The following is a 25924-nucleotide window of genomic DNA, read 5'->3' as shown; positions in this document are numbered from 1 at the left end:
TCCATCATCATCATCTCCACTGTCTTGAGTGGGTTAATCTTTAGGTGGTTCTGACCGCACCAGTGAACTAGCCAATCGACCACCTTCCTGTAGACTGATCTGCTGACTTGTCATTATCCTGGATTAGACTAATAACAGTGGTGTCATCTACAAACTTCAGGAGTTTCACAGATGGGTCTGCTGAGGTTTGGCCATTTGTGTACAGAGACAAGAGGAGTAGGCAGATAACTCTTCTCTGGGGGGGCTGATGCTCCCCTATATCACCTGCTGCTATGGGTCAATCATAAAGCTGGTGATCCACTGAAAGGTGGACTGAAAGCAAGTGTAATGTCTCTATTTCTGAAGATGCACAAGTGTGCCTGCCTGTTCATCTCGCATGTGTCTCATAGAGTGCGGCTGCACAACTAACCAAGACTATCTAGTTGAAGTTGGGGTTGATGAAAAATTTGCAAAAAAAACAACCTAAAAATAGCTAAAGACAACTGTCATATGTTTAGGAATTCCTCTGTAGCAAAAGTGGAGCAGAATAAACACACAAAATACAAGAGAGGAAAGTTCCAAGGCTGCCATCTGCTGCACCATCTTGACTTAAGTTGAATATATGGGATATTGTCCAGAGGAAAACGAGAGACACGATACCTACAATGGAAACAAGTTGAAAGTCCAATTAGCAAAGTGGGCTTTCCTAACCCCTCAGCAGAGCCACAAACTCACTGCCTCCATACCACGCTGCTTTTAAACAGATGGAATATGGACCAAGCATTACGTACATATAAGCCACAGGATGTGGCCATACTTTTTCGTATCAAAAATACTTTTATTTGTCTTATATAATATTTTAATTTTCAGAGTTTGAATGTTGAGTTTTCATTAGCTGTAAGCCATAATTGTTCACATACATAGAAATAGACACTTAAAATTAATTTCATTGTGTGTAATAAGTCTATATATGTTTTCTGTTTTGAATTAGATTACTTCTGGCGTGAGTGGTGGCCTAGTGGTTAGAGCATTGTTCCCAGAGGTCCTGGGTTCAACTCCCGCAGACTGCCACTCTGGGTCCCAAGGGGATGAGTTAATTGCAAGTGGAGCATTACCGCTTTCACTATAGTGCTCCGCTATATATATATATATATATATATATATATATATATATATATATATATATATATATATATATATATATATATATATATATATATATATATATATATATAAATATATATATATATATATATATATATATATATATATATATATATGAGACAGCCAATGCTAATTTTAGGGTTTACACCTATCTATATAGTAAATAGTATAGTAAAGTGCATCTGTAAGCAGCTGGACCCGAGCACCTGTAGGTGTTTGTGAGAGTGTGCTTGTATATGTTAGGTTTATCCACCCCCCAGAGCGCTAAGGTAGATATCGGGGAGATCAGAACCCTAGAGCCCCGAAAGGGCCCCCAGAGCACATGAGCCCAAGAAAGACCAACAAATGGATAGCTGCCTCCCCATCCCAGAGAAGAGCAGAGGAGAGCCCCAGGAAATCCCCAAGCAGCCACAGCATCCAGCAGCCACCCCAAACCAGGCACACCCAGCCTGGATTCATAGCTCAGCCCTAACCCCCCGCCTCGATCCCAGCCCTGCCGATCCACGAGCCCATTCATCCAGACAAGGAGCTGACACAGTCCAAAGGAGCCAGCCAACCAGAGCCTACCCCATGAATCTGGAGTTGCCTTGACCGACCCATAATGCCTCCCCCACACCCTAACCTCAATACTTGAACCCCACACCCTATTCCCAGGGAGAAAAGGGTGCCAGCCCCAGCCAACCCCAAGGACTCAATGCCCATTCCCTGCCCATCGCCCATCTAGGTGGTCCACTCCTCCTCCAGACCTCAAGCTCCGGTTAGCAATTGAAGAACAAGGGTATGAAAAAGAGCCCAAGCCTGCCTCCGCCTGCTCTAATGTCATGTTTTTGCATGTTGTTGTTGTGCATTTCAAACTGGGAGGGTTAAAAGGGGGTGCCCATTAAATGACAATATCTAAGTTGTACAACAAAATTGGGGCCCAGGTCTGCACTTGCTTAGTGCAATAAAAGTGTATATGTGCTCACCAAAATTAACTGAAGATGCTTGAGAACCTTATGGAACTACTACTACTTTCTACTAAAGTAGTGACCTTATAGTGTACATGTTCACAAATCTCTAGCTTAAAAAGGAAACCTTCAGAATAGAATAAGGCAGTAAGATGAATATTGTATATTTCTGCATGTAGCTAGTGTGATTTGACAGAAATTATTCTAAGAGAGTCCCGATTAATTAGATTAACTACAAGTCCTAAAAACTGATAACAAGATGTCTCCTAATATTATCTACATGTTAAAATACTCTGATCTTCACATCATAATTTTACACACAGAAATAGAACACACAACCTCATTAGGTAGATCTACATGACCCACTTTTACCTAACAGAACTTTATTAAAAATAGTTTTAATGATGCATGAATTGTAATTTTACCCAGCTCATTTGGCCTTATGTATAGATTTAAATTAAATGTTTCAAAGACAGAGGTTACTTGTCTGCTGTATTTGCAATAAAAAGACATGAGAAATAGAAGCGATCAGGGACCATTATAGCAAATGTAAAAAGCACCTCATCTATGAGATGCATTTGAATTTATTTTTCTTCTAATTTAATCTAAAAGCTATATTTTAAACATTCTCCTGGCACCCCTCTACATCATAAAAGACATAGAGGGGAAGGTTATGCCATTGATTGGTCTGCACTGTTTAGATATAATTGAGGCAAGTGATGTTTTAACTTTTTCATCTGAGGTTTAGGAGGCAAATAGGCTACCCTTGTTTTATTTGTTACCTGAATGGTTAGCGAGCCCGTCACCAGGGCAGGCCTCTTTCAGACGATGGAGGAGGAGAGAAGAGGATATGGGCTGTGCAGCGCATGTCCACCTGTTGTTCACTAGTAGTCTTGTCAGGGAAATTTACAAAAATGTAGAGGACTGGTAATAAATACTTTTAAAATCCATACCTTGAGCTGCAAACTACCTACTGTGAAAAAAAAAACCATCTAAAAAAAAAAGACAGTTTTCAGGAGGGCACTTTTTTGTCTGGTCGAAAAAGGGCAGGGGCTCTAGCACCACCCTGTGTCTAACTGTGCATGTCCCTGCCCCTTAACCTCCGAGACAGGAGCAGAACCCAAAGAATCCACTGGACCCTCAGAGACAGGAAAAGCACCATATGTGTTCTCAGGTGATGCAGTACCACCGACATTCTCAGAGATGCAGGGTCACATACCCTCTCAAACCAGGCTGGATGGACCACAGACGTTTTGAGACGAGGTGAGATCACAGACATTCTCAGATGAGACAGGATTTGCTGAAGACCTTTGGCGAGACAGGGTCTCTGAAGACCTCAGACAAGATGGGATCACTGAGGATGACTCACAGAGAGTGTCATGCTGCTGGGAACTTCAGTGTTATTACAATTGTAGTACTTTTTTATGGCAAGAAGTCAGATTTTGACTCTTTGCCACACCCACATTCTTTCATGCATCAAAATGCTTTTGATAACTTTTGATCCCCAGTGCCTTAATACTGTTCTGATTTTGAAGTGACTAAGTCAAAAGCTCTAGTTTTGTTCAGATATAACATGGGTAAAAGAGACAAAATGGATGACTTCATGCTGCGCTTGGACCATTGCTCCTAGAGACTTTTTTGTAGGTCCTGAGAAGTTACTTATGTGTACCAAATTGCATAATCCTCAGTCATGCTTGGTGCTGATAGTTTTAGTGGTGCTAGGTGGTGCTGTGGAGAAATTAGGCCACACCCATTCAATTCTTTCACCACATATCTCTCAGGTCCTGGACTAAGGTCAATCATACCGAATTTTGTGGAGATCAGATGGAAAATGTGAAGATTAGAGCCAAATGTATGGTCATGGCGTGACGCCACACTTTGCCTTGCTGTCACGAACTCATCCTCCAGTAAAAACGGTTTGTGCTCCAAAGGACCTGAGACTAGCATGTTATCTGTCTTCTGTGACAGTTTGAAGTTGATTCGTTCAAAGAGGTCAGAGAAGCATCTTTCCAAGCAGAAAAAGTGACTTCCTGTTCTGAGGGGGTGGGGAGATGGCTTTGATCATGTCAGACTTAGACCACAAAGGATTGTCGGAAACTTGAGAGGGTTTGATCATACCAAGATTTGTTTAATTCAACCTTTCCATGTGGGAATTAAAGTTTTTTGAATGTTTTGGCGAGCACGTAAAGTTTGTGCTGCGGTCATACACCTAGACATTGTCATCCCTCCGCCATTTTTATAACTGTTAATCCCCCATCCCTTATCTGCATTCTGAGTGAATTTGAAGACAATAGCACAAAATCCCTAGGACAAGTTGGTTAAAGTTTCGTCCTTCCGTCCGTCCGTCCATCCGTCCGTCCGTCCGTCCGTCCGTCTTCTTCCGCTTATCCGAGGTCGGGTCGCGGGGGTAGCAGCTTCAGTAGGGAGGCCCAGACGTCCCTCTCCCCGGCCACTTGGGCCAGCTCCTCAGGAGGAATCCCAAGGCGTTCCCAGGCCAGCCGGGAGACATAGTCCCTCCAGCGTGTCCTGGGTCTTCTCCTGGGCCTCCTCCCAGTGGGACGTGCCCGTAACACCTCACCAGGGAGGCGTCCAGGAGGCATCCTGACCAGATGCCCGAGCCACCTCAACTGGCTCCTCTCGACGTGGAGGAGCAGCGGCTCTACTCTGAGTCCTCCCCGGATGACTGAGCTCCTCAACTTATCTCTAAGGGAGAGCCCAGACACACTACGGAGAAAACTCATTTCAGCCGCTTGTATCCGGGATCTCGTTCTTTCGGTCACGACCCAAAGCTCGTGACCATAGATGAGGGTAGGAACGTAGATCGACCGGTAAATCGAGAGCTTCGCCTTTTGGCTCAGCTCTCTCTTCACCACAACGGATCGGTACAGCGCCCGCTTCACAGCAGATGCTGCACCAATCCGCCTGTCGATCTCCCGCTCCATCCTCCCCTCATTCGTGAACAAGACCCCAAGATACTTGAACTCCTCCACTAGGGTCAGCACATCCTCCCCAACCCGGAGAAGGCACTCTACCCTTTTCCGGTTCAAGACCATGGTCTCGGATTTGGAGGCACTGATTTTCATCCCGGCCGCTTCGCACTCTGCTGCGAACCGCTCCAGTGAGAGCTGTAGATCACACCCTGATGAAGCCAATCACACAATGCACCCGACCCCTTTGGCCCCTCCGACAGGTGGTGAGCCCGTCGGAAGGGGGACCCATGTCACCTTTCCGGGCTGAGCCCGGCCGGGCTCCATGGGCAAAAGCCCGGCCACCAGACGCTCGCCAACGTGCCCCACCTCCAGGCCTGGCTCCAGAGTGGGGCCCCGGTGACCCGCGTCCGGGCGAGGGAACACGAGGTCCAATAATCGTACTCATCAAAAGGGCATTTGGGCTGCGCTTTGTCTGGTCCCTCACCTAGGACCTGTCTGCCTTGGGTGACCCTACTAGGGGCTTAAAGCCCCTGACAGCATAGCTCCTAGGATAATTGGGACACTCAAACCCCTCCACCACGGTAAGGTGGCAGCCCAGGGAGGGGTGGTTAAAGTTTGAGAGGTGTAAATGTCAAAAACAGCAAAAAATTACCCTTTAACCCAAAATGGCTGACTTGATTTTGGCTTTGCATGATTTTGAGTGATCTACCTATATACCAAATTTCAAATATGTACAACATATGGTTTGCCCCAACTCACTCTAGGTGGCGTTGTAGAGTGGTTTAGCCAGGCCACGCTTAGCTGTTAACAGGAAGCCAATGAATGGAAGCTATAATTTGAGAAATATGATTTATCTTGTTGATTTTCATCAGAAAATTAAAAGCCTATGTTGTCTATCCTAGCTGTACAGCACAATCCAAGTTTAGCATGTTTTAAAAGGGAAGCATTTGTTTTAATTCACAAATTTGTAGATGATTGAATTGTAAAGCCTAATACCACTACAATTCGAGAAATATGATTTCTCTTGTTGTTTTCATCAGAACTCTTGCTACAGCATTTTGGATCAGCTGAAGGCTTTGAACTGCATTTTATGGGCTTCCTGATAGTACAGAATTACAATAGTCTAGCTTTGTAGTAACAAATGCATGGACTAGTGTTTCAGCATCACTCCTGTGCAGAATATTTTGGTAATATTCTAGAGGTGAAAAAAGGAAACCCTGGAAACCTGTTTAATATGGGATTTAAATGACAATGATGATGTCTTGGTCAAAAATAACACAAAGGTTTTTTACCTTATTACCAGAGGCCAATTTAATGCTTTTCAAATTAGGTGTTTGATCAAGAAGTTTAGTTTTAAGGACTTTGGACCAAAGATGACAACTGCCTTTTTTTTTAGGTTTTTACAGCACTACTGGCTAGATTTTCATACAGTGTGCTGACAGGAAAAGGGGAGAGACGTGCGGCAAATGACCACAGGTCAGAGTCAAACCCAGGTTGGCCACATCGAGGACTAAGGCCTCTGTACATGGGTCGTGCGTGCTAACCACTGCGCCACCAAAGCACACCCCAAAGATGACAACTTCTGTCATGTCAGAATTTAAAAGCAGAACATTTAACGTAATCCAGGTTTTGATGTCATCAAAACATTCCTATAGTTCAAGTAATTGATTAGATTGTTCAGGATTTATGGATAAATATAGCTGAGTATTATCAGCATAACAGTGGAAATTAATCCCATACTGTCTGATAATTTTACCAATCGGAAGCAGGACAGTACCCTGTGGTATTCTACAAAGAACCCTGGAGTTTAAAGAAGATTTATTAGTAACATGAACAAACTGTAATCTGTCAGACCAATACAATTTAAACCAGATCAATGCTTTTCCCTTAATCCCTACAGTATGTTAAAGTATTTCTAGGGGAATATTGTAATCAACTGTATCAAATGCAGTACTGAGATTTCACAGGACAAGTATAGACACAAGTCCATTATCTGAGGCCATGATAATATCATTAGTGACCTTCACCAGAGCTGTTTCAGTACTATGATGAGCTCTGAAGCCTGACTAAAACTCTTCAAATAGTAATGAACGCTGACATCAACATACCGATATTGGAATACTTTAGAATATTAGAATGATAATGCCAAATGTTTTGTCAGACTAAATACAACTGAGGTTGAAGAGTGGATATCCAATTTGCCATTAGGTACATCCTTAAATTAGCAGTTTTATATTCAGATGCTTCTCTAGCAATATTCCCAAATGTTGTTGTAGTCAAGAATTATGTTGTTCCAATCAGAGCAAAGATGGATGAACTTCAACAGTGTATTTTAAGGTCGCTTACATACTGTGCTTTTTAATTTCCTAACCTTTGAACAGTCTTGACTGACAATTAAACGTCTAACACACTGAAGCCTTCCTGAATGATACCACACCTCCCTCCATTTTCCTTAACGATGTGTGCTCTTTCACTTTTGCTGTTTCCCCCTCTTCTTCTTCTCTGTACTTGAATGCATATACTCACACATACCTGCGCGTGTTTATCTTTGCGCGTGTGCTTGGATGTCGCTTTAGTTGTTGTAGCGGCGATCTAATTGCATAGCATTGTGTGGGACAGCTGGTGGAAGTGCTAGTGACAGTCTATTAAGGAAGGATATCCCTGTTGCCTCTAGCAGCAGATTGCCCTGTGATTCTGAGATCTCTGCATTTCCCACCACTCACCAAGGCCTACAGACACAATACCAGGAATCTGCAATAGGATGGTCACCCTCGTCATGACACTAAGCAACAGTACTTTTTTTAAGCAAGAGTTGAAATTACCAACAGATTCTGCTTTTATTGTTGTATCTGCAGAGGTAATAGGTAATAGTGCTTTTGCTTAGCAACAGGTTGAACTAAGGCCTTGCTCTGTTGTTTGAACAAGATACGTTTTATTTTATTGCAGTTTTATCCTAGTGTGGTTGATTTTCCTTAACTGAAGAGCTGATTTAACAACTTTTTTCCTTTTTTGTACCCTGTTCATCTTTAGAAATGTTGAATTTTAGACAATTGTGTATATAATTATCATTTGTGCCTCTTTGTGTATTTTTGGTTGTCTGTGTTTAGGTGGTGGCAGTGACGGCCCAGGGAGTCCCACAGGACATGAAGGCTCCAGTGGTAACCGCTGTTAGTTCCTCCTCTCTCAAGGTGAACTGGTCTGTCCCTTCTCGTCCAAATGGAGTCATCCGGAGGTACCATCTGAATCAGACTGGTGTGGGAACCATATTCACACACAGTGGTGGACTTAGAAATTATACTGTGACAGGTAGGACTTAAATCACTCTGTTGCTGCTGTCTGTTTTCTGTTATTTTGTTCTTCGCTTTTACATTAACTATTCTTTAATCTACTCTTTTCTTCATATCCAATATTATCCTGATATGTATTCCTTCTCTGGGTCCTCAATATTCCTTATAATCCAGTCTTTTAAACTTTCTTTTTGCTTTGATTTATTTCGCTTCTCTGTTCTTTTTTCTTTAGATCTATTTCCTTTCTCTTATATTGACACAATTGTTCTGCTGCGGATCTCCTGTTTTGCTCCTTCTTCCCTGTTTTCCTTTTTAAGTTTAATATTCCTTGCAGGTTTGTATACACAATATATGTTTCCTCAAAGAAGTAGAAAGAAGTTAATAAGAAGTTAAAAAAACGCTTGAGGAAACATTTAAAATATTAAGGTTAGGGCTGGGCAAGTTAACGCGTTAATTTCGCGTTAATTCATTAGACTATTAACGGCGATATTTATTTTATCGCGCATTAACGCATGTTGCTCAAATGCTTTCAGTCAGTGTCAGTCAGCACTCACGGCAGCACTCTGGTGCTCCCCCTCCCCTCTCGTACATGGCTCAGCAGCGCCAGCCAATCAGCACGCAGGCTCAGCCTGGCCCGCCCACTCAGCTTTCACACAAACTTAACACACAAACAGCGGAGAGAGACCGCAGCAGCGGAAAAACATGAACAGAGGATGTAGCACCGTTTGGCTTTATTTTAATACCGTAAATGAAATCAAGCTGTATGTTTTGTAAAAAGCCGGTTCATTTCAGTGGAAACACAACAAATTTATCTAAGCACGTGAAAAAACATGAAAACGTCGAGCCCCAGAAACGGAGAGAGGAGACGAAACTTCTCTCATTGCCCCGACAGACCCACAGACGTCTCTGACTGAGGCGTTTCAGTCCTCCAGGGAACATCCAGGTAGATCAGTGGATGGATGGATGGATGGATGGATGGATGGATGGATGTTACTGGAGCCCACACATAACATGTAATTAAGACCTTGAAAGAACCCAGTACATATATTAAAAAGTGTTATTTAAGATAAGATAACATTAGCTAATCCTTTTTTTATCCCACAACGGGGAAATGTATAGGATTAAAGCAACAGGCAGGTGCACACAACACAGACAAAATTACATAAGGATTGAAATATATAAGAGGTGGATTAGCGAAAAAACACTGAACATAACATTATTATTATTATTATTATTATTATTTAATTGTAATAATAAAATAAAAACCACAAAACCCAAAAGGTCAACAGTTTCATGATACATCAAGCTTAGGGACTGGCTAATATACAGCAGGTCAAAAAAGGCCATATTTTGGCTGCAGTGCTTGCTGTTCTCTTATGAAGAAAAGATCAACTAGTGCACTAAATTCAATAGATGGGTTGAAAATATCCAGTATAAAATAAGTGCTACAAATGTTACAACACTTTGGTTCATATGGCAGCAGAACATTAAAATAAAAGTGCTCTTTACACTACTTTTGAATTCATTCTTGGAGTTTGTAAATACAATGCGATTAATCGCGATTAATCGCGATTAATCAGGGCGATTAATCGCGATTAAATATTTTAATCGTTGCCCAGCCCTAATTAAGGTATAGTTAAAGATTTAACGTCCGTGGGAGCCCATCCATCTGTGTAATAACAATTAAAAGACTATAAATCCTGCTGCCCACTTTATCATCTTTTGAGACGTGAATAAATCAATCTAAAATGTTCAGTGCTCCTGACTTGACTTGGTTATCCCCCAATTTTTCTTTATTCTGAGAGTCCAAAGGTGACATTTTTTAAAGCAGAAATTCAGAGGCATTTACCCGCTTGACAGCTTTTTATGCTGCTCAATCTTGGATCCAGACCAGGTATCAGCTTTGCCAGTAGTCAACTGACAATTCCCATGGTGTCTGTGGTTGGCTTGTATGGTCAGGGGTTGTGAGCATGTGTTTGTATGTGTAGGCATGAGGCAAAGCAAACAATGTCAAATAAAGATGTTAATGTCCTGCTGCAATACTGTACCAGCCACAAGTGCCAGTATAAGCAACCAACGTGTGTGTGTGTGTGTGTGTGTGTGTGTGTGTGTGTGTGTGTGTGTGTGTGTGTGTGTGTGTGTGTGTGTGTGTGTGTGTGTGTGTGTGTGTGCGTGTGCGTGTGTGCGTGTGCGTGTGTGTGAAATTTTCATAAACCCTAGTGAGACCCGGGAAAACTGTGAAATTAAGCCAAAACCACTTCTGGGACTGTCCCTTTTCCCTTTTATCCCTTCTTCTCTTTTTTAACTGTCTGCTTTGCAGCTCCGTGTCACAGCATGTACTTATTTTGTGATGTTATACAAAAAGTAGTTGTGGTAAAGCAGACTCATCAGTGCTAAATATCATTTTGTTCCACATCAGATGTATTGTCCGTTTCTATTTTACTTTTAATTTTTTTTTGTTGAAAGACTATATCTACTATAAGATTATTGATTTTATTTAAATATCTCTAAATTTTTACAGCATACAAGTAGATTACCTTTATCTCCTTTAGAATTTACATTGTAGACTTCCTGTAAGGTGGTCATTAGAGTGATAGCATAATGTTGAGGCTCCCCGTAGCTGGCTGCAAAATACTGAGAGTTTTCAAGGTTTAGATTGATTAAAGCTACCAAAATTCATAGGACTCAGATATCGTGCCAAGATGGAAATCATCTTGGCACCATGCAAACATTTGTGTGTTAAAGAAAAAACTATGCAAGCCAGATAAAGTAAGCCTGCAAATGAGGAAAAAAGTGGCAGCCATCTTCAGGTAGGGAGGCTAACAATATGGCCAATTGGAAAATAATTTTACAAGAACTGCGTTTTATAGGAAAAGCTGTGATAATTTTTGCAAAATAAAAGAGGACAAGAAGAGCAAGAAACAGTAGGCAGAGCTGACGTGGGAGGAAAAAAAGGATTTATACGTCAGGATTGATTATTTTGTATGTACGGTAATGATATCCATATAATGAGTTTTAAAATAGGAACAACGCGCCTATCAGATCATGGACCTGGCAATATGGATCTGGACCTCACCAACAGAATAAATAACCTCAACCCAAATATACTGAAAGATCCTATGAAACAAGAACTACAGACAGAAATACAGATTTCTTTAAGTAAATTATAATGAAGAAATGTCTTCTCCAATGCTGTGGAATGCCAGTATGAAGGAAAGTAAGAAGGAAAACAGTTATAGCAAAAGTTCTTCTAAAGAAAGTTAGTACAGAAAAAATGAGAAGCAAAATTTAACATTAGAAAAAATAATGCAACCCATACTCATAAGAAATCAAAACAAACAATATACATTCATTGGAAATTCAAAAAACTTTCTGTTTTTACAACAAACATACTATGAAATAGTAAAGAAATCCACTAAATATTTGGCTTCTAAACTAAAGGCACAACAGAGTAATATAAATTAGAGAGCCTAAAACTGAACAAGTTAAACATAGGCTTACATCAAGACATTTTTCACCCTAATCTTACCTCCCATACTAGAAAAAGTTCTTCATTCACTTTGACCAGGCAGGTTTTGTTAGCCAAAGACGGATTAAATATGACAATGGACCTACTTCATATATATAACTCACCATGTAATAAAACAAAATAAGGATGCTGCTATCTGTTATATAGTTAAATGCCAAGCAAAAACGTTGATTTAACCTATTTAAGGGTTTTATTCAGATTTAATTTTTACAAATCAATTCATTAAAACAATAAAAGCTATCGTCAACATACCCACATCCAAAATCAGTATTATCGGCAGACTGTCAAAACCCTTTGAACGACAATTGCTGGCTAAACTGGGCTATGTCTGTGCTTTTATTTGCAGTCAATATAGAACCACTGACTCTGGATGAGACAGAATGAAAAACTAAAAAGATTCATGATTGCAGATGATATCTTAATATGTTTAGGAAGTGCAAAAATGTATTTTACATAAACACGTCTTTGGTGGAGTTTGGAGAAATGTCAGGTTATATGTCAGTCAGTACAAGAAGGACCAATTCAAGATAAACTGGGGAAAAAAACATTTATGAGTGACAATACTAAAAAGAATTGAAATAATTATCCAAATAAACTATATGCCTTCAATGGAATCTATAACCATTCTTATCAATTGTACAAAGAATTGAAGCAATAAAAAATAAATATATTACCATGACTTCTATTTTTTTGTTTTTTTGTTTTGTCAAACCAGCCGAGCTCTCGAATGAAACATTTCTGAATCAGAAACAGTTTCATTTGGCCATGATTGCCTGCACAAGCAATAAATTTGCCTTCAGTTACAGCACACCAAGCAAACATTGGGTATAAATATATAAACTGTGTGTTTTTTGTTTGTTTGTTTGTTTATAATATGTAAAGAAAGAAAAAAGGGAAGTTGTAATAGTGCAAATATATGTATTTTGTTCCACAGCAGATTAGCTGACTATTCAGGCTGTGAAGTGTTCATTGTGTTCATCAGATTGACACCCTAAAGCCTGCTTTATGCTTGACGCATCTGCAAGGTCAGCATGGCCATATTACATCATTTTGGTTTCCACGGCCCTTCACGCAGCCAAATGTTACCGCTCCGCACACTTAGAAAACTCCCTAACTACGTGAACAGTCCCATCTGGAATATCAGAGGTTCATAAATATAGACATCTTTATGATTCAGTCACTGTGATCAACAAATTGGTAACAATTCCTGCAATAACCACAGTCACTCTTGGAAGAACGCTAGCGGCTTTAAAATGTTATAAACAACTGTTTTATCTACTTCTGCATGTAGTGGAGTGTAGTACAATTGCCGTAGGAGCACAACGCTGCCCTCTAGAGTGTAATTGAAAAGTGCTACTACGCCATAGCTCTCAACTCTCACGCATTGACCGTGTGACACACGCATTTCATCAATTGCACACGCTCACACGCATTACTTTGAAAATCTCAATCTTACAATGAAAGTCTCACTCTTGAAACGCACGCGTACGGACGCTTCGCGTCATGGCGGAACCAATTTGCGGTACAATGGTTTCCGCACGTCCAGTAGTAGAGGTAACACAGCTGCAAGGACTGCCGCCGCGCAAACAAGTTTCCCTCATCCAAAGTGAAACACTTGTACGGTCCGTGTTGTGTGCGAATTAAATGGTAAGTCGTCATGTGTTATTACAAACTGTAACATGAAAGCAAAGTCCGTCTAAAATAGTGACCGTCTTGAATCGAACAACAGCACCCCCCCCCCCCCCCCCCCCGTTGGACAGTGTTGATAACAGCACCCCCCCCCCCCCCCCCACAACAATCTCACTCTCAACAGTCGTCAAAAGTTGAGAGGTATGTACTACGCTGTGACCTCTCTGCATATGGGGCCAGTGGGGCCTGGCCCCACCAGATGTCACTGTGGAGCTCTATTTTCGTAATAATCAGTGGGACTTGATTGTTCTTTATAGCGCAATATTGTAAAAAAAGACTGATTCCCTTACCAATACAATTCTGTTTAAGGGAAGAGGCTGTCTCAGTGGTGGCTGGTTTGTACAAATAGCACTCTGTAGCACCAATCTGAAGGTATAAGTCTTAACAGTTTGTGTGCGCGCTTTTCCAGTGATGTTAGCTCTTAGAACCTATTTCAAAAACTAGACAGAATGATCTCAAGACTTATTTGGCAAGGAATGAGTCAAACAATGCTTAAGACCCTACAGCTACCTGAGGAAAAAGATGCCCTCAACCTTCCAAATATGAAGAATTATTACAGAGCAACACAAATAAGAACAACTGTCCACCTATGCAGAATATAAAATAATATATCTATACAAACGGTACTATGTCATCCAATACGCAAATATATAAAAGAAGCTAACCCATGGATAAACCTATTTCTCAGCATATGGGTTCAGGTAGTCAAAGAACAACAGACCAAAGAACCATACCAGATGCTCAAATGAAAAGCCTACTACTCAGACTTTGTACTAAACAGAGCAGACACTAACTTCATTACCTCAGGTGAGAATGGGCCTGTCTTTTAGTGGTTAATCCTGGCTCTCTTCTAGACGCAGCTATTGGCTGAGCTTTTACTACGACTAATTGTATGTGCTTCTCTTTCATCCTACATACTTGAAAACTGGCTCAGAGCTATCTAACCGGGTTTCTCTCTTAGATGAAACCACTAAAGGAGCTAGTACAGTCAATAACATTTTACTTTTTTTAACAGAGAGTGTACTCTTGGATCAATGCTTCTGAATTGTGTGTATGCTCTGTCTTCTCAAATCTCCAGTCGTGGCAGATGGCCATTCATCCTGAGCTTGGTTCTGCTGGAGTTTTCTTCCCGTTAAAGGGGAGTTTTCCTCTCCGCTGTCACTACATGTATGCCCGGTATGAGGGATTGCTGCAAAGTCAACATCACAATGTACAATCGCTGCTTCCAAAATGAGTGTACGCACGAGTTACCGTGAGGACTGCACATTTTTCCATCAAGTTTTTTTTTTTTTATAGATCCCAACTTTGACGTAAAAAGTGACTTACACAAGTTTCAGGCCCCATTTTGGGTGTACGCGAGCTTTACAAATGAGGCTCCTGGTCTCTTCTAGAACTGAGTTTTTTATGTCTGTGTTCCTGACTGTGGATTCAGAAACGAGTTTCTTGCTTAAAGAGACACTGAATGTTTTCAAGGTGGATAGAGCAAAGTTGGAATTTCATACAACTATACACAAAAACAGAAACACTTGGTTTATATGATAAAACAATAATATATATTTATATAATTCTTACTCTGCTTGGAACAAACTTGATCGTTTTTGAGGTTCCTTAGTAAAACAAGCGTCTGCTTTGTCCAGAAGCATGCACTTCTGGGTTAGGGGGTGTCATAAGAAGGTGATCAACCAATCACATGTGGAATTGAGGTAACATGAATGATACATCACATTACTATGAAAATAATGTATTGTTTAATTGTGAATTCAAAACACATTATTTAGACTGAGAAAAAAACAAAAGTGTCAATAATCTCTTTAGACAGAGTGCTATCTCATGACATGGACTTTTTCACATTCATATAATAATTTCAGGGAATACAAATACAGACGTATCTTGAAGGATAATGCTTTAATAGAATAAATTATAACTAATCATGTAATATTTTTCAAAAGATGTCCCATATGGGAAAAGAATTTGACATGTGTGGACAAGCATTTGTACCAGACCTTTTTAATTTTTCTGAGTGCCAAGGTCATAAAATTATGTACGCATTGAGGTTCTGACATGGAAAAGGGTATTTTGGCTAGACGAATAATTCTGATGAGGACATTTTCAACTGCAGTTAAAACTGTAAAAAGGACAAACTATAGGTATTTGGCTACTGAAAGCATATTATGAGACAGTTTGTTCCCATTCCTTTAATCTACTCTATGAAAAAAGCATATGACACTTTTGACACTTGTTGAAGCACCAACAAGAGGATTCCCAAAAATGATCTAAAAAATTTGGCATACAGAAGATGGCAAATTTCTCTCTCAGGTCTTTGCTGGATTTATTTCACTTTTTTCTTTTAATACATGACTTTCAAAGACTTTTAAGCAAGCGTTACATAGATTTTCTTGTTCCAGTATGTTTTTTGTCATCCTCTACCTTTTTGCATATGTGTCCCATTTGGTACAATGTACAATTTGCGGTCAGGTTCAGTTACAAGGACTGGACAGAAAATGCTTGAAAATGCAGCCAAAGCCCAAAGAAAAGCTTTGAAAGACCTTGAAAAAGTCTGAATAACTATCAATCAAGAAAACATTAAGAGGTTACAAAGCGTCTGGATTTATGGAAACAAAGTATACAGAAGTAAAGGGAGGAAGAACACAAACTTGAGAGCAAAAAGTGAACTGAAGGGTACATTTCAACAGTGAGCAAAGGAGAAACAGAGGAAGAAAGAAGACAGATAAAAAGATGGATGAATGAATCTAAGTGTTTTCAATGAAATATGAACAGAAATAATAGCTGTGCTATTCTCTCATCCTTAATGTTTAATATGCCATTATTCATCTTCCTCTGCGTCTCTCCAGTGGTTCTCTGTCAGAGACAGATGCTCAAAGACCTCTCATCCACACACTCATTTAAACCACACAGAGTGGTGGAATTAACTTTTATTAGGAGAAAGAAATGTTGATTTCATATTGCTCATTTACGTGTTGTTAAAATTTATTGAATTAGGGAAAATGTTTGTCTGACAAAATATCCCACCTGATTGAATATTCTTCTTGTAAAAACGTTGAAAGAAATATTTGCATCATACAACTAACACCCTATAACACACTAAACGTATGAACTGTGTATTTAGATGGTTGGCTTTCCACATCCGTTCTACGATCATTTGTTTCCTTCCTGGAAATTAAAGTTTTTCTATCTCAGAAATGGTGTCACTCCAAAAAACTCTCATGGGTGTATTTTACCACAAAACTATTAGAAAGAGTGTGGTAGTTTTAGCCTGGTGTGGATTGTTTAAATAAAAAACAGACATGTCTCTAAAAATACAAAACGCAATTTATGTTGTCTACTATTTTCTCTTTATCTGCTCATTGCCTTAGGAAAAAGACTCTAATGGCTTTTTTACCCGTTTTTAAAAAGTGACACTGCATAGAGAGAATTAAGCACTACTGTACAGCAACACCCCATGTGAATCAATATTAAGTATTGCTATCATTAGCTCCCAATGAAATATTGCCTGCAATTATATAGATTATGGCATTAATCATGTGTTTAATTGGTCTTTTGCAGCGTCGTTATTAATTCAGAACAGCAGGGAATTGAGTATGTTCCTTTATTTATTAATGCAACTCCACTAGACCCGCAGACTCAAAACTCAAAACTAAACAAAAATGGTATCAAGAAGCCAAAATTTACCTGCAATTAAAGACATTAAAGCAGGAAGACATTAAACCTTTCCATGACAAAGATGGGTATATTATAATCTGTGCATATGTGTATGCAGTTGTGGCCAGAGGTTCACATGCAGTCGTCATTGGTAGGTTTGTCAGAATAATGTGGGGCTTTTAATGAGGCATTCTAACTGTTTTTTTTTTAATATATTACTTCATTGCTTTTTAAGAACAAGATTTCAGTTCAAAAGTTTAAATTCCCCAATCCATTCTTAGTCAAAGTTTTACATTGTATATTCAAATATATTCATCCAATCCCACTAATACTTGGGTAAATGTCATAAAAAGTTGCATCTCTTCCATTTATTTCTTGAGCCATGAACACGTTTTTGCAATAATCGTAAGTGAATATTTGACCACTATGCTTCTTTAAAAATAAATGGTAAAGTGCATTGTAATTAGTTGGTTTCCTGACACCGGATAAACTTTTTGCCAGTCATGACAGCCCATCAGCTGTCATTAAAGTTGAGGTCAGAGCTTTGAAGAAGCCATTCAGAAAGTTCAATATAAGTCTTCCTACAGCTGATTAGAGTTGTATGATAACAGTAAAACGTGGAATATTCAATAATGTTGGTGAATGCTGTTAAAACGATGATTTGCGATAAATAATTTTTCTATTGTTTTTAATGTCTTTCTGCTTTTGTTTCATCGCATTCATACAATATGCACATTTTAGTTTTTATATCTTAATGACTTTAGCACTATATCACCTTTTTACCTTCTAAAATATTTTTATGCTGCATTAAACAACAAGCGTCATCAGGTATATTACTTGCCTGGGGTGCCTCAATACTGGGTTTTTAATTATTATGCTAATATTTATCACTATCTAAACAGTTCATACTACATTGATATTGTGTTCAGTAAAATGGAAATAACTATAAATTTGCAATACATTGTGCATCCCAAGCAGATTCACCAGGGATACAGCCTATTTTTCATAAATTGAAAAATGCTGGAACACCAACTTCCAATGTCCACCATGGACTGAGAACATGGTGACAGACACCTTCAAGCTTGACAAAAATATTCTCAGTTACCTAAATATTCTGGCCAAATGCTTTAAAGGGGCCACGTCATGTTCTATGCCTTTCTATGTTTCTTTGCCGGTAGTTCACTCTGGTTCCAAACAATGTTTTCCTATTAAATTATCGCACCCTGTTGGCCTTATTACATTTTTAAAAAAAGGTTAAAAATATAACAGCTGGACTTCTATTCTGAAGCTAAAGACGTCTCGCTTTCCACTCAGGAAGCTTGGTCAATTGAAAATATCTGGAGTAGTGATCGCCCGATCAGTTCCAGGTGAATCTACATGCGAATCCAAGCTCTAACAAGGCCTTTCAAGTGGGTCTATAAAGCTCATAACACCACTGCTACTCCAGACATTTTGGACTGAGAAAGCTTCCCGTATTGTAAGCGAAATGTCTTCAGTTTCAGAATAGAAGTCCTTTTTAACCTTTTTTTGTCTTGATCGTGACCTGGATGACTGAGAATCTTAAACAACTTCCATCAATCTATTACATCTATCCATCCCTTTTCTAACATGTTTATCCCTTGTTGGGTCACGAGGGGTGCTGTTGTCTATCTCCAGCTGTCAATGGGCGGGAGGCCCATTATCTTTGTGTGTCTTTCACCTTGTTTTAGTTAGTAAACAAAGTGGTTTTGTGTATATTTACCATAACAAGACCACTTGTTCGAAAATACGATTTTGCCCATGCGCACAATGAGTAAACAAGGAGAAGTAGTGGAGCCGAGTGAGTCTGCAACGACCAGCGGAGGTGAGAAAAGAAACTGAAAAAGTTTAATATAAAGTGTGAGTAAAAGTACATTTGTGGAAGGTCCAAAGAGCCACTTGCAGCTCTTGAATCACAAGTTGCAGACCTCAGGCCTAAACAAACAATTGTTCAAGTTTTTTAAAGGAAAAATATAAATGAATCTGCCTGACAATGTGAAGCACACAAAGAGATCTAAAAAAGAAACACATCTAAAGAGATTCAAAAACAGCTGAAAAACAAAGTCAATGACATCTATTAGTCTGGAAAGGATTATGAAATAATTTCGAAAGATTTGAGACTCCAGCAAATCAGAATGAGAGCCATTATCAACAAATCAAGGAAATATGCAACAGTGGTGAACCTTGACAGGAATTGTCAGCTAACCAAACCTACAGCAAGAGCACATAGACAACTCATCCAGAAATTCACAAAGCAACCCTGAGCCTCACTTGCCTCCATTGATGCCGGTGTACAAGATTTAAAAATAACAAATGTGCTGGGTAAAAACTGCATCTGTTGGGAAGTTCCAAGAAGAAAAGCACTGCTGAGCGAAAAGAACAAGGCACACGTCTTACATTTGCCAAAAAATCATCTTGACGATGTCCAAGTTATTATGTTGGAATATATTCTGTGGACTAATAAGACAAAATTAAATAGTTTGGAAGATGGGAGTCTTCCTTTTACATTTTTACAGTATTTCAGAAAAAGAGCATCCCGTTTACATTAAATTATGGTGCTGGAAGTGTGATGAATTGGGGATGCTTTGCTGCTTCAGAATCTGTACCAGAAAATCCTGAAGGAGAATGTTGGACTTGAGTTGTGGTGCAAGCCGTTGATCAAAAAGCACAATAGCAGGTCCACCTCTGCACGGTTAAACAAAAAACAATGAAGGCATGGGAGAGGCATAGTCAATGTCTGTACTAAAATCTAGTTGATCTGTTGTGGCACAACCTTAAACAGGAAGTTAAGGTTAGTTTTTCACATAGAGCACTCTTTAATCATTATTTCTTTTTCCCTTAATAATTCAAACCTTCATTTGAAAACAGCTTATGGTATTTACTCGTGTTATATTTGGCTCATATTAACATTTGTGTATTGAAACACTCAGATGTGACAAAAGAAAGGAAATCTGTAAGCAGGAAAATACTTTTTAAAAGCACCTGAAACATATATTTGAGCTTGTAATATTTAGACTTCGAAAAAGAATCTGCATTAAAGCCATACCTCTACACCTAGTTCTGCTTTTTAAAATTCATTGAGTTTATGTCATAAAATCAGTCCAGCACAACAAACAAATATGTTGAATTTATTATTAAACATCCAGATATAGTTTTACATTTAGGCCCAGAAGAACGTAATACTCTGTATTGAGTAAATGTTACGTGAACAGTTTGAGTACATCTTTCAGGCACTTCTTTGTGTGTGTGTGTGTGTGTGTGTGTGTAAACCTGAACTTATTGTTGCAGCTCAGAGCCCCTGCATCAAGGAGGGACAGACAGGAAGGCAAACTTTTAATTATTTAGGAGAGGTGTTATCAAAGCTCTCTTCTCCTCCGCCCTCATTTGTTTTGTCTTCTCTCTTTTGTTTTTGATGCTTTTCAGCTGGATAAAGTTTGTTTTTTCTTCTTTTTTATCCTGTCCTGTGCTTATTGTACCAACTTCTCCTTCCTGTTTCTCTGCCTTCTTGTATTTTCCTTGATTTGACTTTTTTTGACGTTCTCCTCCTCCTGCCTATCTCCTGACAGTCTCTCACTTTGAAGTAGCTGGTATGATTATGGTGGTATTCTTCTGTCACTCTCACGTTCACTAATGCAAACAGGGTATGGCAACCTGTCAATTGAACAGCATTTAAAATCAGTTAAACTCCAACATGGACTAAACAAATCTGTAAGAGAAAATCTGCATTGTATCACTTGTTTGTTCTCTTCTTCATCTTCTCTGACACTTCACTTAGATGCAAGAAGTTGTTCCTCTTTCCCCTGCCAGAGTCCTTCTGTCTCTGTTGCGCTATGTCTAACACCATCACACACAGATGTCCGCTGTGTCCAGATCTCACGATGACAGTGGCAACCTTGTCTCACTTTGTGTCAGTGAGGTTCCTCACATCTGAAGGCCCCTCCACCGTTTTTTAAACTTTCTAGTGATCACTGTTAAAATGAATGAATATTTCCCTGTCTTTTCATAAGCAAACGTGTAAGCTTACAGATGCAAAGACACGTTTTGTTTTTGTTTTTGTTTTTTTCGCGCTTGCATACACACACACACACACACACACACACACACACACACACTCAGAGTCGAAGGTGTCGTTTCTCATTTCTCCTGCAGAGCAACACTGCCCTCTTTAGGGTGGATGTTTAAGGTAATTGGGATCTCTTTAAGGAACTTTGAAAGTTGTGTTTTCATGTGGGCACTTGCATCTATTGAACCAGGAAAAATATTTGGGCCTGTTTTAGCTCTTTATTTAAACTTATTGAATTAGGTGATACTATTACAATTTCATTCAGGGAGGAATTAATGAAAATGGCTTTTTGAAATCTAACAAACACACAGGCTGGAATTACTTCATGATTAATTCATCACTTTATTTTTTACATAAAAATTCAATTTAATTTCATAATTTTGACAAACCAGAAATCTCTACCTCGTTTTTTTTTTATTATTATTGTTGTAGCTTGAAGGTTAAAGCTCTCATCTGTTTTAAATTTAGCTACATTCGGACTCCTGCATGGAGACTTTCAGGGCAAGAACATCTAGTGACGGCTTGCTGCCTCATTCAGTGTTGGAACAAATGACATTACTTGCTGTGTGGATACATTTACTACGGTAGATCACACCCACACACACTAATACACACACTTAGTTTGACAGTTAAACAGTGTAACACAGCCTTATGCCTCAACCTTAGCGCTTTTGTATGGCTGGCAGATTTCTTTTATTAATCCAAATACAGAACAGCATGGTGGGCACATTTGCGCACGCACACACACACACACACAAACACACACACACACACACACACACACATTTGTTGATGCATTGATCAGAGGTTGGGCTAAGCGTGGCAGACTGTGAGGTACGTTAAGCAGGCCAAGCAGCAGAAAGAGACGTGATGAAGATGCGGTGAAGCTTTCCGCTGTGGTTTGAACTTTATGTCTGTGTGTGCATGAGTGCTGAGATGAGTTGTTGCACATGTGCGTTTCTGCATAACATAGGGAGATTTGGGCTTGCCCTAATTGGCTGAGACAACGTTTGTTTGTCTCCAGGCCTCCCGGCATTAATACCTAAAGACTATTATGTGCATGTTTAAATAATACAATATATGACGAACTGTTTTCTTTTTTATTTTTTTTTTTTTTACTCTGGTTTGATTATTTCATTTAAGTTTGGTGTAGGTGATAATATTTTCAAAGCTTTAAAATAAATCAGAATTAAAAAAATATTTCTTTTCTGTTACTAAAAAATATACATTACATTTTAGACTATTGAAAGTTAAATTTTAATAAATAAATAAATGTATTGTAAAGTTCATGGATTATCATAATTCATTCACTACATCTCTACAAAGATTTATTTTCATGTAAGTCATTATTAGTGTGAAACATTAGCTCAGTGCCTTTATAATGTGAGAATAAAGCAGAAATAAAGAAGTCAACACACTATATTATGCAGTCATCCTTTTGAAATGTCAATTGAGTTCTTTCATTTCTCCTTTGAATTTGATTTGCAAACTGTTGTATGCTGTCAGTTAAGTGAATGACCATAAAATACCCAGTCAACCCTCGTGGCAGCACTAAGAATTTGCATTCCTCCTCACGGATCCCCCTTACATCAAAAGCCAGGCATGAAATATACATCTGCATGAAAAAGTTGTTTCCAGTACGAATAGATCTTTTGCTGTATTGAATTTTTAGCAACTTATGGTGTTAAAATATACAGAAAATGCCTGTTTTTATGTTGTTGGACTTAGAGTACCTTTCAGAGGCTCTATTGCTTTTCTTTTTTTAGTCCACATAGCTGGTGCCTATAAATAAATCATGTCTGGACAATGTAGCCTAAATGCATACAGAGGTATCATAATTATCATAGATCAAAAGCTGATGACATTACAGCGTTAGACCAGTCCTATCCCATGTCAGTTCCACGGCTGCCCATCTTTACGTTGTTTCATTATTGAGTTATGGCATGCATAATTTAACACCGACAGATATGGATCCATCCGTTGAGAGTGTGGAAAGAGCTCAGGGAGAGAGAAAGACAGGACAAGCCCCCTGTTTTTTCTGAACATTTATGGTTTCTCTTGCTCTGTCAGTAGAATAAAAAAAAGAAAAAAAATTATATATATATATATATATATATATATATATATATATATATATATATATATATATATATATATATATATATATATATATACATGATAGTGTAAAAAAGTAGAACTATGTTTCAGAAAGGTTTGTATGTGCTTATATACTCATGAGGGTTACCCATTTTCATTGAGTTCTTGCTTATCCCTATCCGTGTGCTACAGGTTTGCAGCCATACACAGACTACACCTTTGTGGTGGCAGCCTGTACGGCTGTAGGATGTGCAGCCAGCGAACCATCCACCGGACGCACCCTGCAAGCCTCGCCCCTTGGTATGCACCCTCACACACAGTCATACTTAACCCACACCTTTTGTAGAAATCTATTTACTTTTTTCCCTGGTTTAATGTGAAAACGATTTTTTTCTTGTAAATATAAAATTGATGATAAGTGACAATATTATTTCTTTTTTAATTTTGGTGTTCAAAAATTGTGGCTTTTATTGAAGAAATTCTCCAACACATTTTTTTTGTATTTCCTTTCATTGTTTTTTTGTCTCCTTGCTATGTTAACATCTAGGTTTTTATTTTACAAGTATTTTAAAATCCTATCCAAAGTCTGTGTGATTTATAAGTTTATTTTATTTTTATGACGTTTAAAGAACTTAGATCTTAAGAATTCCACAGTATTCTCAGCAATCTCTCTAATAATACTGTTTATATTATTTTTAAACCACATTTTTTTTTATTTATAAATGTTTTCATTTCACACCAAAATTTTCTTTTGGTGTTTTATTCTGCTTCTTTTTATTTTTTATCTTAACAGAAGATTTTTTTAGAAACTTCTCTTTTATTTACGTTTTCAGATGACAGATGACAGAAACTTTGTTTAAACAAATAAGTGACTAAATAATTATAGACATTAATTACAATTAACCACAGTGGAAACGCTTCTTCTCCCTCTTCTCCTAAATTCTGCCTTACTCCAGGTGTGTGGTCAAGCCCCAGACACCTGATAATAAACACCTCCACTGTGGAACTGTTCTGGGATCAGCCGTCTCAGCCTAATGGACACATCTTCCGGTACAGGCTTATAAGAGACGGTCGCACGGTTTTTACCGGGGATCACAGGGACCAGAATTATACCGACACTGGACTCCTGCCAAAACACAGGTTAAGCATGGACACACATAAAGACGTGCTTGAAAAGTTTGTGCATATGTGGATCAATGCTAACTTTTAGTGCCTGTATCTTAGTTTGTATCTATGTTTATGTTGAGGTCACCCTCGATTTAAAATCTTTCCCATCATTCCAACCATGTCTCTCTCGGGGCTGTGCTCTGTACATGTCTGTTTGCGTCATTTAATGAGCAAATATTTGACATACCACTGACAGATACAAACATTATCCTGCCTGCGAATTAAAATCATGAATCAGATTTGGCTTTTGCTTGCAGACGGCAGCAGAGCGTAGATTTTATTTATCTCTTCATTTTCATTTAACCTTTATTAATCCTTTTTCTCTTTTTTATTTCAAATTGATTGTGTGCATTAATTATAGAAGTGTGAAATGGTACTTTTTCTCCTTCCTCCTAACCCTTCCCTCTTATGAGACAATTTCTATCTACCCCAAATAGAAAAGTTGGGATACCATCCCACTGTAGCTCCATCTCACCCATGTGTGAACGTAAGAGAAAAGGAAGGAATCAAGGAGATAGGACTGTATGTGTGTGTGACGTTTAATTTTCCCTAATTCCAGATAGTCTGCCAGAAGGCATTCCTGTCCAGACCCTTCGCTTCTCATCACTTGTCTTGCCTCCCGTTCCCCCCAGCCCCCGGCCTCTTTCCCTCCCTTCCCTGCTATCATTTCCCTCTTACCTCATTCTCTTCCTCTTTCCCTTCTTTTCCCAATTTAACCCTGCGCCAAGAATTACACAGGGAGCACCGGCCCCATTATCCGAGTTGACTCGTGTGTGCGCGTGCAAGTGTGCAGTGCAGTGCTTCTTTGTGTGCGCGCGTGGGACAGCTCAAAGTGGCCATTGATTATTTATGACAATGTTGATTAGCTGTCACTTTGCTTGGGCAGCCCAGGAAGTGTCTAAGATGACGAGAGAATTAACCTATTCCCTCTGGCTGGCCCCGCAGGACTCACACACACACACACTCGGATTTCCATCCAAACAGATGCAAATGCTCCACTCTCTGATTACCTAATATGCACTCTCACACACACACAATTTTACTTTTGATATCCCAAGGCGGTGTTTACATTTAGGTAAATATCTTCCAATGATGAAGTGTTGAACTTCATTCTCCCACTGAAACCGTATGCCATGATAAAATTCTTCCTCTCCATCACACTCGGTCTCTTCTTCAGCCCCTCCCTCCCACGATGCCTGTCCCTCTCTCTCTTTCCTCGCCTCGGCTGGTGCGTCCCACTGATGTGTATTTATTTATGTTTTTCTGTGGGTCTCTGCTTATGTGCGAAAGTAACGTATGAGTAGTTTTAATATGTTTTCGTGAGTGCGTTCTAACCCAGTGCTGAGGCGCTAATGGCCTCCTGTTTAAAACGCTCGGCACATGAACAATAACCC

The 25924-nt window shown here is 39.2% G+C and overlaps 1 protein-coding gene across 1 annotated transcript in view; it reads left to right on the top strand.

Annotated features, from left to right (window-relative positions):
* The window catches only part of ush2a (Usher syndrome 2A (autosomal recessive, mild)), a 292843-nt gene that overhangs the window by 230155 nt on the left and 36764 nt on the right, over positions 1-25924 (top strand). The window contains exons 67-69 of the mRNA XM_036135732.1: positions 8128-8326; positions 23556-23663; positions 24320-24503. Of these exons, the coding sequence (XP_035991625.1) occupies positions 8128-8326; positions 23556-23663; positions 24320-24503 (491 nt within the window). The remainder of the gene's footprint in view (positions 1-8127; positions 8327-23555; positions 23664-24319; positions 24504-25924) is intronic.

This window comes from Fundulus heteroclitus, chromosome 4 (genome assembly GCF_011125445.2).
Source record: "Fundulus heteroclitus isolate FHET01 chromosome 4, MU-UCD_Fhet_4.1, whole genome shotgun sequence".
In the NCBI taxonomy this organism is placed as follows: Eukaryota; Metazoa; Chordata; class Actinopteri; order Cyprinodontiformes; family Fundulidae; genus Fundulus; species Fundulus heteroclitus.
Note: the sequence above shows the minus strand (reverse complement) of the source record. Positions and strands in the feature narration are given on the sequence as shown.